Here is a 20,180-nt window from a genome sequence, read left to right on the forward strand (position 1 = left end):
TTCATATTCAAAAAAGCTTTTATGAGAAATAAATGGCCAAACAACAAACTCACATCAAAATAACAAAAAAAACCATTACAATCATGAATGTTTAAATCTAAACCTCTACAAAGAACCCCGGATTAGAACCAAAACCCGACCTATATGAAAAACAATACTGCCTTTTCGAAGAATATTCAGATTCAACCAAAACCAATTCCTAATTAGTTTAATAAATAATGTTTCTCACTGGAATCTCTAATGAATTTTTCTTTTCAAATTAGTATTAGACAAAAACCAGATTAACCATGACCCATGCACAGCATGACCAACTTGACTTTCAGCCATTGGCCCAAATTGTGAATTGTTAGAACACTGACAATTGAAACTTTTTCTCAAACGCATACAGATATATAATAGTTCAAAATTATCACCGTATAAATTGAAACAGTCAAATTCCTTCGCTTCCATTATTTGAGTCTGTAGGATGTGTTTTTCAGAGGCTTTTTGCTGGGCAAGGACTGCAGAAAGGCAAGCTTCTCGCATTCGTAGAAAGTATCTGATGGCTGTCCTGAGGCAGGAGGTTGCATTTTTCGACACTGCAGGCGTTGATACGGCTGAGGTTGTCAACAGCATCTCCAATGATACACTCATCATACAAGATGTTTTGAGTGAAAAGGTAATTAATTTTCACAAAACAGCCATAGATTTCTCTTTTTGGGTTATTGTGCAGTATTATTTTTATATTGTACATCAGATCACTTTTTGATGGACTGACTTCAGCAAACTAATTTTTGGAGGAATGATCAGGTCCCCATTTTCATCATGAATTTGACTACGTTCTTGAGCTGCTACGGTGCTGCCTTCTATTTGCAATGGAAGCTTGCTTTGGTGACTTTACCCTTCATTACATTAATGATAATACCAGGAGTGCTTTACGGGCGAAAGTTGATGGCCATTGGTGGGAAGATGCTTGCAGAGCATAACAAAGCCAGCAGCATTGCCGACCAAGCTCTTTCCGCAGTCAGAACTGTGTATTCCTTTGTTGCTGAAGAGAAAGTTATGGCCAAGTTCTCATCTGCCCTAGAAGGAACTGTAAAGCTTGGGATTAAACAGGGCCTGGCAAAAGGCCTGACTATGGGTGCCATTGGTGTCAATTTCGCTATATGGGGTTTCATTACATGGTATGGAAGCACACTTGTCCTGCACCATGGAGTTTCACCAGGAAAGATTCTTGGAACGGGATATGCTCTCATCCTAGGTGCCCTGTAAGGATCTGCCCTAGTGAAATTAATTTTCAAGCATTTTCAGTTGCAATACTTTTTGTTTTTATTTCCCGTGGTATATCTTAGGTGAGATTTTCAGAAGGATTTAGTAGCCATGGGTAAGCGTAAGCGTGGAACGCTCTTAAAGCATTAAAAGTTGAGAGTTTTTATTTTCAACCATCTATTTTTCTAATCTTAAACTCTATTTCATGCCGACAATGGAACACACTCATTACAAAATGTGATCCAAAAGATTGAATTAAAAAAAATACATATTTTTCAAATCTAGTTACGGCAAAAATAACCTTAAGCATTATTATGTTTACTTGAAAATATGTTAATTGATGAATTAGCTGCTTAATGCTTTCAGGGCTTTGGGGACAGCATTGCCAAACATCAAGTACTTTTCTGAAGCATCCACCGCGGCATTTCAAATATTTGAAATGATTCACAGAGTTCCAGAGATCAATTGGGAGGATACAAATGGAAAAGTATTGGAAAAAGTCTCAGGAGAAATCGAATTAAGAGGTGTGGAGTTCATATATCCTTCCCGGCCAGACACCGTAATTTTGAGCAATTTCAATCTCATAATTCCAGCAGGGAAAACCGTGGCTCTAGTTGGTGGCAGTGGTTCAGGAAAATCTACGGTCATTTCGTTAATAGAACGCTTCTATGATCCCCTCAAAGGAGAAATTCTTCTGGATGGAGAGAACATTCAAAACCTTCAGCTCAAATGGTTGAGAACCCAAATTGGGCTCGTTAGTCAAGAGCCTGCACTTTTTGCTACCTCTATCTATGAAAACCTCCTGTTTGGTAAAGAGGACGCCACCATGGATGATGTTGTGAATGCAGCGAAAGACTCGAATGCTCACGACTTCATCAGCCAACTTCCAGATGGTTATCATACTCAAGTAAGCACTCCTCTGTCTCCAGTTTTTAAGGTGGTAATTGAAAATGTACATTATTTCATTTGTTATGCTTTGTCAATGGTCCATAACCAGGTAAGTAATATTTGTTCCCCTGTTCGAAATCGGAATGCAGGTGGGTGAGCGGGGGGTGCAGATGTCCGGGGGCCAAAAGCAACGAATAGCAATAGCAAGAGCAATTCTGAAACGTCCTCAAATCCTACTCTTAGATGAGGCCACAAGTGCATTAGATACAGAATCAGAAAAAATAGTTCAGGAGGCCCTTGACAAGGCTTCCATGGACCGCACAACAGTGGTTGTAGCACATCGTCTCTCCACCATACGCAATGCAGATAAAATAGCAGTGGTTCAAAACGGTGCAGTGATTGAAGCTGGCAAACACGAAGAACTCATTCATAAGCCTAATGGAGCTTACGCAGCTCTGGTGCAATTGCAGCAAGTGAACCCAAACCATGGGCAAATGCAAAGAAGTGATTCTGTGAGTATTTCTGCAGCTAGTATTTTATTATCTAGCAGAAGCAGACAGAGCTCCTGGAAAGGATCATACCGAAGTAGATCAAGGCGTACAGTTCCAGAGCAAGAAAACAAGGACGAAGAAGAAAACAATCAGATGAAAAACGAGGAGATGAAAGCTCCTCCTCCTTCGTTCAGGAGACTGTTGGCGCTGAATGCTCCAGAATGGAAGCAGGCTCTTATGGGCTGTGCAGGGGCCATTGGTAACGGAGCTTTGCAGCCTGCCTATGCTTTTACATTGGGCTCCATTATAAGCGTCCTGTTCTTAAAAGACGAAGACGAGATGAAGCGAAAGGTGAAGATTTATTGCGCCATTTTTGTGTGTTTATCTCTCTGGTCTTGTGTGGTGAGCTTTCTTCAGCATTATAACTTTGCCGCCATGGGGGAGTTGCTGACCAGAAGGATTCGGCTCATGATGTTGGGTAAACTTTTAACTTTTGAAATTGGATGGTTTGACCTGGACGAGAATTCAAGCGGAGCCCTGTGTTCGATGCTAGGAAAGGAAGCTAATGTGGTATGTAGTGCATTATAATTTCTAACACAGCTCTTATAGCGCACCATTTTTATCTTGTTAGTTGTTGCATAACATGATCTGTCGCTACATAATTTAATCCAATCTTATATTATCTCCGAGCTCAGACCAATCTTACATTAACTGAATGGTTTTATATTCAACACAAGTAAAATGCATCATGTTTGTCTAATTTTGTGTTGGTAGGTGAGGTCTCTGGTGGCCGATCGAGTATCTCTGTTAACTGAAGCTCTGTCTGGAGTGGGCGTTGCCTGCATACTTGGCCTTGTCATAGCATGGCGTCTCGCTATTGTAATAATTGCATTACAACCTCTCATAATAACATGCTACTATACGAGAAAAGTTCTTCTCCGGAACATTGCCAAAAAGTCGGTCGAATACCAAGAGGAAGGCTGCCTGGTAGCTGCAGAATCAGTGGTAAACCACAGAACCATAACTGCTCTCTGTTCACAGGACAGAATTCTCCGCTTATTTGATTCTAAACAGGAAGTTCCTCACAGAGAAATCAGTAAGGATTCGTGGTATGCAGGATTGGGCCTGGCAGCCTCTCAGGCTCTTACCATATTGAATTGGGCAATGGATCTCTGGTACGGAGGAAAGTTGGTTAGCCAAGGAATCATTACAAAAGTGGATCTGTTCAGAACCATTTTAATTTTGATAAGAGCGGGTAGAATAATAGCAGATGCAGGGAGTATGACTTCAGATCTTGCCAGGGGAGCTGATACCGTGGAGTCCCTGTTTGAAATTCTTGACAAAAACACACTTATATGTCCAGATGATCCAGAGGGCATTAAAACTCAAAAACTGGAAGGTAATGTGGACTTGGAAAACGTCGATTTCGCTTATCCAGCTCGTCCCAATATCATTATTTTCCAGAATTTTTTCCTGAACATTAAGGCCGGAAGTAGCATGGCTCTGGTAGGACAGAGTGGGTGTGGAAAGTCTACTATCATTGGATTGATCGAGAGGTTCTATGATCCACTAAAAGGAAGGGTGAAATTAGATGGAAAGGACATCAGGAGTTACAATCTGAGATCTCTAAGACAACATATAGCTTTGGTTGGGCAGGAGCCTACATTATTTGCTGGGAGTATTCGTGAGAACATTGCATATGGTAAAGATGATGCAACTGAAGCAGAGGTGATCGAAGCTGCCAAGGCTGCAAATGCCCACGAATTCATCTCGTACGTAGACCTCCTCAACCATTTGTTTGTTTTGATTGAAATCTAAATCAGTTTGTTTCCAGATTTGATTGTGTGTAAATTTTTGTATCAATATTTTCGATTACATTCTATGATTCATCATCAGGATGATAATAGCTAGAGAGCATGCAAGATGAAAAATGGATCATAAAATTTGATCTGAAACGTTGATGCAAAAATTTACACACAATCGAATCCGAAAACAGTTGATTTAAATCTTATGAATTATAGAAACTTAATATCTATTATTAATTGAAATCGTTTATGAACTTATAATTGATTTAGTAAAACTATAAACTATAATGTCTAATAGTCACTGCTTTGGTCTTTTGATGTGGATCAATATTAAATACATAATTATTCAAGTCTGGCTCAGATTAGCAGGTTGAAACAGGGTAACAGGGAAACATTCTGAAATTACATAGGTCCATATTTATGTATCAAAGTTTTTCTTTTTCTTTCACTCTTGCTCTATATTCTGATGATGTATCATAGAATTTATAGATCTAGAAAAAAAAAACTAATCAATATAGGTTTTAATCATCTTCCCTGTCAGTGCAGATGTTTACAGGATGGATATGATACAAACACAGGGGAGAGAGGTGTGCAATTGTCAGGAGGGCAGAAGCAGAGAATTGCCATAGCCAGGGCGATCATCAAGAATCCAAGCATCCTGCTTTTAGATGAGGCCACCAGTGCACTGGATGCCCAGTCTGAGAAGGTGGTTCAAGAGGCCCTAGACGGAGTCATGGTGGGAAGAACAAGTGTCATTGTAGCCCATAGGTTGACTACCATCCAGAATTCTGATTGCATAGCAGTAATTGAGAAGGGAAGAATTGTGGAGCAAGGAAGTCATTCTCGGTTGCTAAGCAAAGGCGAAGGAGGTGCTTATTTTTCTCTTGTGAAGATTCAACAGCAAAATCACTCTCCCTTGCTCTGAATCCCCTCACTGTAGAATTCTATTTTTGTTTTGTTTTGTTTTTTATTTATAGACTGTATAATTCTATTTTGGATGGCAAGAAAGAAAGTAATAATAAAATTAGATGAATGTGTTCATCTATGTTGTGTGCATAACTAAATTTCACTTGTAAATATAACCCCATCACATTTGATCTAGCACAAGGCATTCATATCAATTCACTACACCATGTTAATTCTTTCCTAGTATTCATAACAATTCATTGCACCATCTTGACAATAAAGAGGGATAAAAATTTATTCAAAACAGAAGAAATACAACAACAGTAAACAAAAGTCTAGCAAAGAGAGGATTACAAAGACTTGTCATGATCAAAAAGTTGATCCAACTAATGAGACAATTCCAGAGAAAGTTGTCCCCTATCCTCAATAGACCAGCCCTCCATAAAGACAGAAGCCCACTTAGCAAGACAATCAGCCACACCATTCCATTCCTTGGGGATATGAATGAAAGTAATAGACTCAAAGGAGTTACAAAGCAAAAGAATCTGACAAATAACCAACTGTAACTGCCAACTAAGACCATCACACTTTTGCTGGTTCAACAGAGTCGCCACAACCTGAGAGTCCGACTCTACAACAATTTGTTGCCAATAAAGAGTACAACAACGCCTCAATGCAATGAAAATAGCAAAAGCCTCCATATAATTATTCGTGTGAAAACCTTTGTAGATAGAAAACAAAAACTGAACTTGCCCAAGCTATCACATCCCACTCCACCAATACCAACATGTCCAAGATTGCCCATTGAAGACCCATCAGTATTGATTTTCTACAAAATGCACTTTTTCAGCTGCACTGCTTCGAAAGTGATGGTCACCTTTCAAAATGTTTTTTGGAGAGCCATTCCTCTTAAATATATTCAAGTTAAGAACTAGAAGAAAAGTTATATACCAACTTGGGTAGCATAAGGGAAACGGTCAACATTTCCAGTATAATCTGAATGCAGCTGAGATATTTATTTGGATCTAATGGAGTCATTTAGGAAGGTTTTATCCTATATGATAAATTAGAATTCTTACATTAAAGATTTTAGATTCGAACAGTATTTTTTTATATTTGGTTATATAGTTATAGTTTTAATTCTAGACTTTATATTTCTTATTGATAAAAATTTATCTTGAAATCATTAGCTTTTTGAAATTTTAGAATTTTAAATTTGTTTAGTGAACAAATTTATAGACTATGAAAATCTTATATCATTAATTGTTTATTATTACGAAATCTATAAGACCACCTACTTATAAAAACTCATAAAATTTTAAAAAGTACACATACTGAAATATTTTCATAGAAATACAATCTTACTACATGAAATTATTAATCATTTTAGGTTTCAAAAAGAAAAAACTTATAATGATAAAAAAGATTGTAAGATAATACCACACCTTGATAAATATGAAACAAGAGCTGCAAGCAGTGAAGTTCCTGCCGAGAAATGGCCGGAACTGTAGTTGTTTGGTGTGGTGCAGCAGTAGGAAGATCAAAAAGATTTTTATTTTATAAATGCAACTATCAGAATCAATGGGGGAGAAGGCAGATATCAGCATATGCAATATCTACTCAATACATATACACAAAATTTGTTTGATAAGAGTTGCACCTGTAGTATGGGCATTTTCCTTTTTTTAATATCAATACTCACATAGAAGGGACTCTATGCATGTGGATCTTAGCATTTCAATAGTAAAATCATCTTTTGAACTTATAGACATAGCCACAACACCATTGCGAATTTTTGGCTGAGTCGTGTTCTTGATTCAAAACAGAATTTAACCAAAATGTAAGGTAACAAATTTCTTGAAACAAAGAAACCTAAATTTGTTTTGTGATTTTAAAGAAAGAGAATATCTTCCAAATGAAAGTCTTTTGTAAGAGGTAATTTTGATGCTTTATTAGAAGAGACCTGAAGAAACATGTTACTTACCATTAAGAACACATAAAAAGCATTTTTGCTGTCACTTAGAATGTATGTGTATGCTTAGATCTCAATTGTAAAGTTTTCTATTTCAAGGCCTTACTTATTAATGTATATACAAACAAGTTCAAACGACACAGATTGTATACAAGCATTCAATTAAATCACCCTCAACTTTAGATTAATTTATGACTGTAAATGCTTATCAAAGTTTCAAAATGAATGATTCAAAATTTTAAATCACAATAAAATAATTTCACACATTAGATCACCACAATAAAAAGATTCAGATTTATACCACAATAAAAAGATTTCACAAATTTCATTTTATACCTCGGATTTCCCACTTCTTGCGACGTTTATTCTATTTTTAAGAACCTTGGCAGCCTGCCTCTGCCAAAATGGGCGCTTCAGGAACATGAAGGGGGATTATTAGTTGCAACTTCTTTTGTAGACATGAATGCAAAATGTGGAAGCATAGACAAAGCACATGAACTATGCAACTGACAGGTGTTATCCAGATTCCATAGCCTTTGTCAGAATCCTCTTTTGCCTGTGCTAAAACGGGTGCTTTAGAATAGGGTATGCAACTGACAAGTTAGGTAGGACAAAGAGTGAGTGAAGGACATAACCGTCGGGCCATATAGGTAGCCGGGGCCTCGACAACCTCAAACTAAATGTGGATAATACCATATATCATTGAGGGGAGGGGAGGCCCATATATCTAGAGGGGGAGTGCCAACTCTATAGCTGCCCTCGATCTCTCGAATGATTCGGGATCAGATTTTAGTAGCATTCATTCCCTGGAGAAGAAGCAGCACCCCTCGTAGTTTTTATAGGGTCGGGGGTTTACGGCTGGGGTTAGGCGGGGGGCTGACCTTTAGTAGGTTGGTTCAAGAGTTTGGGGCACATAAGAGTCATCATAGTGAGTTGGTATTATGACTACCCTTCTTTTCAATCTCGTCATATTACATATGGCCCGGAGGACTTACTGGGCAACTTTAGTCCTATTAATCAACCTGCTAGAATAAGCAACATCAAGCCTTCATTAAATATTTGGTAGGATTAGTATGCTTCCTATTCCAAACTTAATGGCATTCCAAATATCAGGCTCCTTCTCCTCTGACAGGTCAATGCATTTTGCATAGCAGCCTCCTTCAATATTAGACACACCATTATTACTCCAACAATGCTCATCATCTCCTATGAGTTCCCTCTGATGGTTTGTAGAAAGAGTTGTCTTTCTAGTTCCTATATTACAGAACCACTATATTTTAGTAAATTCGGTTACAAGAAGACTTTGATAATACAAAACACTAGACTTTTGTTTATTAAATCATAGAGTGCATAGGGAATGAGGTTTTTAAACAATATATGTACATACCTGGCAATCCAAAGAAAAGTGTAACATCTCCTTCCTTGCCCATGTTACATCCAGAGTGCAATGAGAGTATCCCTGTCTTTGGCATGAGGTAGTGCATGACTGAGAAGAGGCCCTTCTTCATCTCCCCAGCATATTGAGTGCCAAGGATCACCATTTCTCTGTGTTTCAAGTTGAGATCTATGCTTGTGGATGAGGTCATGTAGTGTGTGTATCGGTTGCATGGGAATTGGCCTGCATTGTAGATGGTGAAATCTGGTACACCAAAGTTCTCCAGTTCTTCTGGTGTTGGTCGGATACACCTGAATATATCATCTCAGCACAAGTACAACATCAAAATTCTAATTCTTAGAAAATGCAAACTAAAGGCCTGCTTTGCAATCAGTTGACCTAGACATGCATTCAATTAGATCAACATGTAAATGGATGATTAGATTAGAACAAAAGCTCCAAGATAGTTCAATTTTAGGAGATTATAGTTAAGCCACAATAGAGATGGCCATGTAGAATTGTTTTATATATTTATGATTATATGGTGGTAAAATTTAACTATTCTAGAATGAATTGCATGAAAGCAAAGAATATTTTATATATTCACAATTGTATAGAGGTAAAGTCTAAATATTTTTTAAATGAATCTCTGAAAGGAGTTGTTTTGGGCAATTTTAAAATCATCTCACTGCATTGGACTCTTACATGTTATGCATGAAGAGGGAATGATAGGCTCTTGCAGAGATAATCCTCACTTTTAACCTATGCTCTGGATCCCAGTTGAGGAATTGATCATTCACAAACACCTGATTCAAAGAGAAAATAATCACAGTTATCCTTAGCGTTCACTGTCTAGGAAATCTTCCATGAGGAATCAGATTCCTAGATTGAACTCAATGCATTAATTAGTTAACAATCCCAACCTTGTCCAATGAATTCAGATAATCAACAGCTCTCTCTATTGACCAAAAATGTTTGTTCATCCATCTCAATGTTTGGAGAACCACTGGAAGCATAAGATATTAGATAATATAGTATAATTGTAATACAAAAATTTCTAAGAGTACACATGTTATAATGCTCAATATATTCAGTATAATCACTAGAACAGATAATTGAATAGACCGATGAAAAGAAACATAAGATTTTCATCAAAATATGATTTTCAGTAATATGAACTAATAGATCATGCTTCGTTTTTTATCATCATATAGATAACAAAATGTTTTGCATTGTATATCATGGTTGACCATCAGCATTAAGAATGATGAGATTTGTTCATTATTTGTTAGATGATTGTAATTGACATTTTCGATTACATTTTGTGAACTGTCATCATGAAAATAAAAGTATATTTTGAATTACATATCAAAATATATCATCAAAATAATAGCTATAAAATTTGTGATTATTATCTTAATAATTTACCATAAAATGTCACCTAAAATATTGATAAACAAATCTGATAGGGTTTTACAAAACGTTTTGTGTAACATGAGAATTACACTTTTGATCCATCATAAGGTAATTTTTTTCCACAAAATTTAATCTCCATATAGAATTTTAAAAAAAATTGCAGAAATTTTTATATCAACCTTTGGAATGACAGTCATCATAGAATAAATTTTTATATCAACCTTTGGAATGACATTCATCATAGAATAATAACAATAGCCATTGCATTTGTGTAAAAAAGTTGTTTAACATTTTTTTTCTATCTGTAGCGTCCTAAAATTGCGACACTTGCAATTTCGACCGCATTTGGGTCTTCACGATGGCGACGCAACACGCAACCTGAATGGAGACCCCGAAACCTGATTATGACAATGAAAACTGCATTTTCTTGCACCCTGGCCTGAACCTCCTTTGCACCCTGCTGTCCCGGGAGGTGGGACCAGGGCGCTCAGCGCCCTGGTCCCTGGGTCCTATTTTGGGCCCGGTCTCTTTTGGACTTCGGGTCTTTATGTTTGCAAATTGGAAAATTATCTTTCCTGGTCGGCCTAAGGTCGGGAAAATCAGTCTATCAGCCCTAAATGACAAGTATATAAACTACATTTTCCTCTCTCATTTGGGGAGATACATACATGACGGAAAAAGCGTGGAAACTATACTCAAGCATTCAAGCATTCAAGCATTCCTTCAAGCAATTGATCATTTCAAGTCTCCATTCAAGGCTAAGTGTTGCATTCAAGACAAGGATTCAACCATTGAAGAGGAGATCACTTACAACATACTACTACAACATACAACATCTATACCTTCGCACATAAGGATACAAACATCCTTACAACAAGGTTGCAGGTACGCGGCTGAAATTGAAGATCTGGAATCCTTGTGCAGAGACGAACAGATCCCCCTTCGTTTCGCGGATTTTTCGGAGGACCGTGGCGCTCGGGCGCCATCGTCCCAGCAACTTTCGCTCAAATTTACAAGACAGCGCCGTATCGACATTTTACTGCTAATTCCAGGTCCGCAGCTTCATCCTATATCCCTATCTCAGTTTATAAGCGAATCTTTCTCACTTTCTATGCATTCCTAGCTTAATTCTTCTATGCACATTCTTTACAAAAGAGGGTAGTCTTGCTGTCATAACCCTTGAAACTCATTTAGCATCCAATCTTGCATTGTGTGGGATTGGATCTTGTGGGTTTTCAACCCCTCTTTTGAATGTAAAGTCTCTCCCCTAAATGAAAACCATCAACCCTAGAGTGAATCTCCCTTCTCTCTCCTCGGAGTTGGAAGAGGGGAGAGCAACTAGGGTTCGATCGCGATTTTCCGCTTTACATTTTGGTGAACCCGACGTGAACATCCTTTCTGATTATTCATGGTTAGATCTGAAAATTGGATTCCTTGATTACATTTCCATGTTTGATCTTTGGCAAAATTTTAGAGGTTAATTGCATAAAAACCCTAAATTTTCTTTTTAGTAATTAAGCTTGTGAAATGTCTAAATGTTAATGCTTGTTTCAGATCTACCCTTCTATTACAAATTATCAATTCATATTTGTGCTTTAATTTTGAAAATTAAGTGGTTAAGTGTCAAAACCCTAATTTTTGAAACCCTCTTGATTCAACCTTTGTCCGACAATTTCACTGATCAAAACATTTCCAAATCAGCTGTAACTTTGGATTCCGCAATAAAATCACAATATCTTTCATCCCTGAAAATTTGGAAAAAAGTTGCGAGGACCGTGTGCACTCCGAGCGCCATCGTCCCCGACATTTTTTTCGAAATTTCGGGAGCTAGATTTTACTGTATTTTCCTGCTAAAATCTAGAATTTTGGCTGATTTTATCAATTATAACACTTTCAAAACTAAAGTCAAAGTTGGTCTAGGGATTGCTTGGATTAACGCTTCTAATCATTCAAAAATCATTGAAATTGAAATTTTGTGTCAAAATTGTGTTCTTACTGTCCTAAATCTGAAAAGTGTGTTTGCATTCATTAAAAATTTCAGTGCTTTATTCAAATTCTTACAATTTGTGACTTTTGAAATTAAGTGCTTAATTACAACAACTTTAATTTCCGCTTTCAAAATTGAATTTTGCGTGAAATTGAGTCAATTTTTAAATTTCAAAATTTGCATTGCTCTTGATATTTCCTCTAAAATCATAAAATTCAAAATTTCAGTTTCCCTCTCTTTTTCAAAATTCAAATTTTTGCATTTTTCGACAATCTTGGTAGGGTTCAATTTCGAGATTGCAACTTTAATTTGGCCTATCTACAGATCATAAAATCACTCAATTTTTTCAGATTAGCTCTAAAATCATCATAACTTTCATCCCTGCAAATTTCGAAAAAAGTTGTCGGGACCGTGTGCACTCCGAAGCGCCACGGTCCCTGACATTTTTTCTGAAATTTCGGGAGATTGTCCTGATTGTATTTAACAGCTTAAATCCAGAAGATTGGCTGATTTTACTGAAAATTGCTACCTCTAAATTCAAAACTTTCTCTCTCTCTCTAGTGCATGAGTTTTACAACAATAAGCCCTACTTACACTATTCCCGTTAGACGAAGCCGTAGAATTAAGTCTTTCCGAGGTTTAATTACCGAGGAGATGGAACCTAATTTGAATAGCCTTTTTAACGAGGACATGGGTAATTCCTCTAATCCTCTTAATGATGAAGAAGCTCTCCATGAGGTTTCTGTAGAACAACTTTCAAAATTGGATAACCAATTTGATGATTTTCGACAATGGATGTCTCAAGAATACCCTGATAGTCAAGCTCTTCCTTTAATTGAGGGTCTAAAACGTATGCTTCAAAGTGATAAGAATGGAATTGATATTTTGCGTGGTATTGCACACATTGTGGATTCGAATGTGATGCCTATGAAGAGTTGTGCTGAAAATTTGGGTTATACACAACCTCCTACTCAAGTCAATCATTCTATTCCTTTGATGACTTCTATTGCTAGCATACCTACCTTTACATCAAACATAATGGCTACTTCTACACAAGACATTCCTCCTGTGATCACCAGTCATGGGGGCAATCCTTCTTCTTCAATTAACCCTCTTCCTTCATTTAATCCGACTTCTTCATTCATTCCTTCAATGAGTGTTCCTATTACATCTCCACAAATGAACATGACGCAAGGGGGCAATTCATTCAATCATTCCATTCCTCCTTGTAGTGTTCCTCCTATCCAATCATCTCCTATGACTAATTATCATAGGGTCCCACCACCTTACTCTTTACCTTCTTTCAATAACATAACACCTCCATCTCAATCTAACACATCTAATATGAACTCTTCGACTGAAGCGACCATTAACAATCTTGCACAAACTGTCTCTTCTTTACAGCAACAAATTGCCTCTATGAATCAATCTAAGTTTAGTGTGCCCACATTTGATGTTGCGAGCCCACTTTCTCTTGACATTGTTCGAGCTATCCCTCCTAAACATGTTGAAATCCCGCATTTGGAGCTTTATAATGGTAAAGGTGATCCTCTGACACATGTTAAGGCTTTTCAAACAATATGTACCGATTTTGCTCATGACCAAAGGTTGCTTGCAAAATTGTTTACTAGAACATTAAGAGACAAAGCCCTACAATGGTATTGCTCGTTGCCTTCCTATTCTATTACTTCTTTCGAACAACTTGCGAATGCTTTCATTCAACAATTTCAAAACAATATAAGTCCTAAAGTTACTTTGATTGATTTAATGCATTGTAAACAAGGTGTTAAAGAAAAAGTGACTGATTTCATTGGTAGATATAAGCATTTGTATGCTCAAATTTCTTTTCCAGTGCCTGACAATGATATTCAAAGAATCTTTATTTCTAATTTACAAAAAGATATTCGAGACAAACTTCTGTTTTCTGAGTTTACTTCTTTCCAACAGTTGTGTGCAACTCTTCACAATTATCAATTGACTGTGAGTCAAATGGAACAATCACATCCTATGGCTCCGAGTGATAAGGGTGATAGCAGTCAACAACCATTTGGGAAGTTTAAACCGAACAGAGATTCCATCAAATTCAATGAAAACATCATCAACAACAATGTGAATGCAGCATCAGGTGTGCCTCCTATTTCTAAATTTTTCAAGAAAGAAAGAAAGTATACTCCTTTGAATGAATCATTGCATAGTATTATGAATAAGTTATTGGAACAAAATGTGCTTACTCTTCCTCCTATAAGACAAATTGATCCTGCAAAGATTACTTCACCTTATTTTGATAACAAAGCTTTTTGTCAATTTCATCGTCAGCCTGGGCATGATACTGAAAAATGTTTTTCTTTAAAGGGTAAAATTCAAGATTTGATTGATAATAATACTATCTCTGTTTCTGGAGTGAATGATAAAGGCAATACATCTGTAGCTCCTCCTAATCAAAATCTTCAGATTTTCACTGATCCATTACCTTCTCATACCTCTAATGCGATTGAGACTAATGATTCCTCTCTTTCATCTGATGGTCTTGTGTCTATGACTCCGAATGTGATTAACTTTGTAGAGCAGCAAGAAAACCCTAAAGAACTTTCCATCACCTTTGATTCCAGTGAAACCATTAGGGCACCTGATGGTCCTTTATATATAGTTGCAAAAGTCAAGAATACACCTTGCCGTGGAGTGCTTATTGATCCTTCGTGCATGGTTAATGTTATTACTGAAGAATTTCTTTTTACTTTGCAATTGAATCAAGTGATATATGACAAAACAGATGTGATTGTGAAACTATTTGATGCATTTTCTTCTCCTGCAATTGGTTCTATTACATTGCCTATTGAGGTCCATAACAAATCCCTTGATGTGAACTTTGCTATTATTCCATCTTCCGAACAATTTCGTGTGAAGCTTGGCTATCCTTGGCTATCTTCCATGAAAGCTATTGCTTCTCCTATTCATAAGTGTTTGAAATTTCCCCATAATGGTGAAGTTGTTACTGTCAATCATAGTCTCTTTAAACCAGCTGAAAGAACTTCTAGCGTTCCTATTGATTATTTGTGGCCTAAACAATTTCAATCTCTTCCCCCGCGAAGTGATCATCTTTTCAAATCTTATCAAAAGTGGAAAACAGATATGATCCTATCTTTAAGTGAACCTAGAACACCTAAACTTGATATTCCTATCGTTCTTGAGAAGGAAGTTCTTCCTTTGAAAGATAAAACTAATGTCTTTCCTCAAGAAGATTCCCAACCCATCCCTATGGATATGACTATGTCTATATCTAATAAACTTCCTAAAAGTAGACCTATCCCTCCTCGTCATGATGGACTTGGTCTTCTTCCTAAACCAAATATTCCTCCTTTGTATGGAGCAGTTCCTCCTCCTTCTTTTTATAGAGAGAAGAGACCTTCTTCTTCTCCTATTATCCAGCCTAAGAGACCACAACCTAAACACCCAAGTGATAAGGATGAGAACATTCCTCCTCCTCAATCTTCTTCACTTCTTACTAAGACTAGACGGAATCGTTCTGCACGTGAACGCTGACGAAAGCGTCGTCTTAGAGCTCAAGAAGCTGCTTCTCAAACTTTGCAATCTCCAAAAACACCTTCAACAAGCATTATTCCATTTTCTCCAAAATCTCCAAAACATAAGACACATGATGGTCTTGATCCTGTGCGAATTAAAGACCCTATCTTTATAAATCTTGATGATGATATAGATGAAAATGTTATTCATAATGTTACTCTTGTTCATTCTGATAGTGAATATGAACTTGTTGATATTGATAACCATTTATCTAATGAATTTTCTAAAGCACTTATCCTAGCTCCTAGACAAGAACAACGTGGCTTGGAACATGAACATAGCCCTTGTTTGGATCTTGTGATAGCTCCATCTGCTGTGTTGGATGTTCCTCCTTTAGCGTGTTCCCTGCCTTCCCGAAACATTGATCAGCAAGATCGGGGGGTAGATGACGTGCTAGACTAGTTACATTAGCATAGCAGATTCTCTCCTCCTCTCTTGTGTTACTTCCTCTATACGTTATTCTCATTCTTCTATTTGTTGTCCTTAGTGTTGTCTACTTGAGGACGATGCAAAGCATTGAGATCTCTCGATCTCTCTCATGTTGACTCAAAAGACACATGTGTTCCCTTCTTCTAGGTGACCTTCCTTGATTGGGGAATGAAGAACAGTTCTGCATACATACATATGATATATATACATGAATTATCATACAGCATACTGACCCCAAGGAAAGCGAAGTCACCTCGTGCTTTGTGTTTTGTGTCTATTATCCTTGGGCTTATCTCACACTTGGGGGCTAAATCCTTGTGATAACGTGCTCCTTTCCCTTTTTCATTTTCTTATATGTATCACTACCTTAAAGCAATCACCCCCGGTGAGGCATGTGCGATCGCTTTAACGTAGGGGGGCATACATCCTGTTCATATCTTTTCAAGATACTTGAGAATTTCTTGGCAAATTTAGCTTTGCCTTGAAAATTTTTGATATCTTTCTTGCATGACTCATAGTGAGGGAACCTTACTACTGACAGTCATGGTTCTCCCTCGTGACCTTCCCTTTTACTTTGTCAATCGAAGTCGTAAGATCCTTAGTCCACTGGGGGCTTGGTGTATCTTGCCTCCTTGACGTGGTGAAAGTCTTTCAATGTTGTTTCCTTGTACTTTACCGGAAGTATGAGCATACATACTCCCGCTAAAGTGGGGGCTAAATGTAGCGTCCTAAAATTGCGACACTTGCAATTTCGACCGCATTTGGGTCTTCACGATGGCGACGCAACACGCAACCTGAATGGAGACCTCGAAACCTGATTATGACACTGAAAACTGCATTTTCTTGCACCCTGGCCTGAACCTCCTTTGCACCCTGCTGTCCTGGGAGGTGGGACCAGGGCGCCCAGTGCCCTGGTCCTCCAGGACCATGGCGCCCAGCGCCCTAGTCCCTGGGTCCTATTTTGGGCCCGGTCTCTTTTGGACTTCGGGTCTTTATGTTTGCAAATTGGAAAATTATCTTTCCTGGTCGGCCTAAGGTCGGGAAAATCAGTCTATCAGCCCTAAATGACAAGTATATAAACTACATTTTCCTCTCTCATTTGGGGAGATACATACATGACGGAAAAAGCGTGGAAACTATACTCAAGCATTCAAGCATTCAAGCATTCCTTCAAGCAATTGATCATTTCAAGTCTCCATTCAAGGCTAAGTGTTGCATTCAAGACAAGGATTCAACCATTGAAGAGGAGATCACTTACAACATACTACTACAACATACAACATCTATACCTTCGCACATAAGGATACAAACATCCTTACAACAAGGTTGCAGGTACGCGGCTGAAATTGAAGATCTGGAATCCTTGTGCAGAGATGAACAGATCCCCCTTCGTTTCGCGGATTTTTCGGAGGACCGTGGCGCTCGGGCGCCATCGTCCCTGCAACTTTCGCTTAAATTTACAGGACAGCGCCGTATCGACATTTTACTGCTAATTCCAGGTCCGCAGCTTCATCCTATATCCCTATCTCAGTTTATAAGCGAATCTTTCTCACTTTCTATGCATTCCTAGCTTAATTCTTCTATGCACATTCTTTACAAAAGAGGGTAGTCTTGCTGTCATAACCCTTGAAACTCATTTAGCATCCAATCTTGCATTGCGTGGGATTGGATCTTGTGGGTTTTCAACCCCTCTTTTGAATGTAAAGTCTCTCCCCTAAGTGAAAACCATCAACCCTAGAGTGAAACTCCCTTCTCTCTCCTCGGAGTTGGAAGAGGGGAGAGCAACTAGGGTTCGATCGCGATTTTTTGCTTTACACTATCAATAATAATAGATCGAAGTGTGTCATCCAAAACTTTGATAAAAATACAGTTCTTAAAAGAACATTTCTACACAAATATAAAAAACATCATTTCATGTTTATACCTTCCCCACCATAGATCCTGTTCAGATGTCTCTTCCCTCACAACCCTTTTGTCTTTTGGTGATCTGCCTGTTTTTGCACTAGACATGGTAGCTAGAGCACCCGTACAAGTGATGAAGGACCCTTTCTCATACTTTATAGCCTACTCATAAGGTTTTGTTTAAACAACACAAATCCCACACACACAAATTGTCAACAATAACTTATTTAATCCACGATTTTATATCTAAATAAACAATTAATACAAATAAATGGCATTGCACCTGGAGGAGAAAGATTATAGAGAACATGGGTGAGCTTCAGAGAACTGTCACTAATGGTGGGTTTGGGAGAAATTAAGGACTTGAGAGGCTGCCCTCTTGCCTTTGTCGTTTCTAGATCTCCATGAATCATTTGGGGCCCCTTTTCCCTCGTCAGGGATGCAAGAGAAGCACTAAATAGCATACAACATAACATAAAACATTTTAACACCTCTACAAAATGTGGAAGCATTGACAGGGCATGTAAACTGTTTGACAAAATGCCTCAATGAAACTGTTGTCTCCAGGAAAGACCATCACTAAATATGAATAAAAAAACCAAAGGAATTTATGTTTTTTTACCCATGATGTTGAGAGCATCAGAGTCTCCGTACAAGGTTGCAGAGGTTGCCTTCCATCCGTTTCCTCCTCCGCCATAATAAGCAGATGTCAAGACCGAATCAATTAACCACACTGATAATATACATTCTCAGTTTCTTACTCTGTCTTAGAGGCGCCGCTACCCACTGAAAATGGTGAGTCTCAAAGGAATTTTAATAGATCTAATAACTATAATAGAAAATGTGAAAACATAGATAAGACATGTGTTCTGTTTTGCATGCAGGCCATGCATCTTCCCTGCCCTGCAATTTTTAGAAGTGAATACCCCAATATCTATTACCTTTGTTAATTGTGCGTTCTCTCTTATGGGAACCTGTGAATAACTCTGAATGCATCTGCCAATCGTGTGCAATACGAATCAGAGATTGCCAAAATACATTTCACAAAAATTTCCATTAAAAGATGAGCAACTTCTTGATAGCGCATAATGGAAAATAAAACTATGCAAAGTTTTCTGGCATGTTGATTGGGTGAAAGGGGAAAGATTAATCATCATTTACCATTAGATGCCTTCGCTATAGTTTCTTGCAGGCAGGAACTAATAAACAAAAAAGCTACTAATATCAATTATAATTCACCAAGTATTTCATATCTTGGAAAGGCTTGGGCTACTAAGGTTTAATTATGTTTTTATTGGGGTGAAATCTCTATAAATAGTCACTAGCATGAAGAAAAGACAATACAAATTTTTATAGCATGTAGTGAGAGTGAAGGTGTAATAATTGTCTCTCAATTAATACTATTTTTTTCACAATCATTATCAACTTAATCAACCATTTTTTGTGGTGACAAATCTACACCACCATTCAAAAACTTACACTACAAAATGGTAAGCTCTTAATGTTAGGGTCACCCCAAGACCTAGTCTTAAACTTCAAGGGTTCATTCTTGATGACTTTGTTTACGTATTCTCTTGAAAAAACAAAGGCTTCATAGTTCATACACCAACAATAAAGAGTTTGTCATCTTCTCTTATATGAGATCTCTTATCTCTCTTTAAATACTAACTATTAATTAAGTGTAGGGTAAGTGCACCAAGATGGGGGACCAAAAGGGGGCCTTAAGTTACCACCTTTTTTCTAAAATCAGCAAAGTCTGAACTTTGACGAGGAATTGAAGATAGGTACATTCAGAATTTGAAGATGCAACAAGAACAAAAGTTGGATTGCTCTAATCTACGTTCTAAATAGATAATCTATTTTGAAAATGGTGTAGATTAAAGGTTTCAAAAAGGGCATCACATTTATGGGTTTTTTTTTTATCAGAAAAACATAACATAGCACCAAATGTCAGCCCCTAAAATGTTAACCTTTTTTTTTTTTTTTTTGAAAATCACTCTAGTGAGAAACTAGCTAACAACCTCTACTTTATGCCAAAATTTTCAGCTAATTTTTTGATAAATGTGTGATTTACAAATTTCTGAAGTGGACACATCCTAAAAAATAGATATTTTGAGCATGGCCCCCCCTAAAATTTGTGAAAACTAATCAAAAGCTAATTTATTTATTTTTTAAATTG

The 20,180-nt window shown here is 37.4% G+C and overlaps 1 protein-coding gene and 1 pseudogene across 1 annotated transcript; one reads left to right on the forward strand and one right to left on the reverse strand.

Moving 5' to 3' along the window:
- The first annotated feature begins 411 nt into the window (after positions 1 to 411).
- LOC131078501 (putative multidrug resistance protein) lies at positions 412 to 5,483 on the forward strand. The gene is made up of 6 exons (XM_058016226.2): positions 412 to 658; positions 790 to 1,247; positions 1,615 to 2,155; positions 2,286 to 3,197; positions 3,402 to 4,399; positions 4,979 to 5,483. The coding sequence occupies exons 1-6, from the start codon at positions 467 to 469 to the stop codon at positions 5,355 to 5,357; spliced, it is 3,480 nt and encodes a 1,159-aa protein (XP_057872209.2). The 5' UTR covers positions 412 to 466; the 3' UTR covers positions 5,358 to 5,483.
- Positions 5,484 to 8,361: 2,878 nt separating this feature from the next.
- LOC131078466 (phosphoenolpyruvate carboxykinase (ATP) 1-like) lies at positions 8,362 to 18,414 on the reverse strand (annotated as a pseudogene).
- Between the last annotated feature and the right edge of the window lie 1,766 nt (positions 18,415 to 20,180).

Source organism: Cryptomeria japonica, chromosome 7 (assembly GCF_030272615.1).
Source record: "Cryptomeria japonica chromosome 7, Sugi_1.0, whole genome shotgun sequence".
Classification (NCBI taxonomy): domain Eukaryota; kingdom Viridiplantae; phylum Streptophyta; class Pinopsida; order Cupressales; family Cupressaceae; genus Cryptomeria; species Cryptomeria japonica.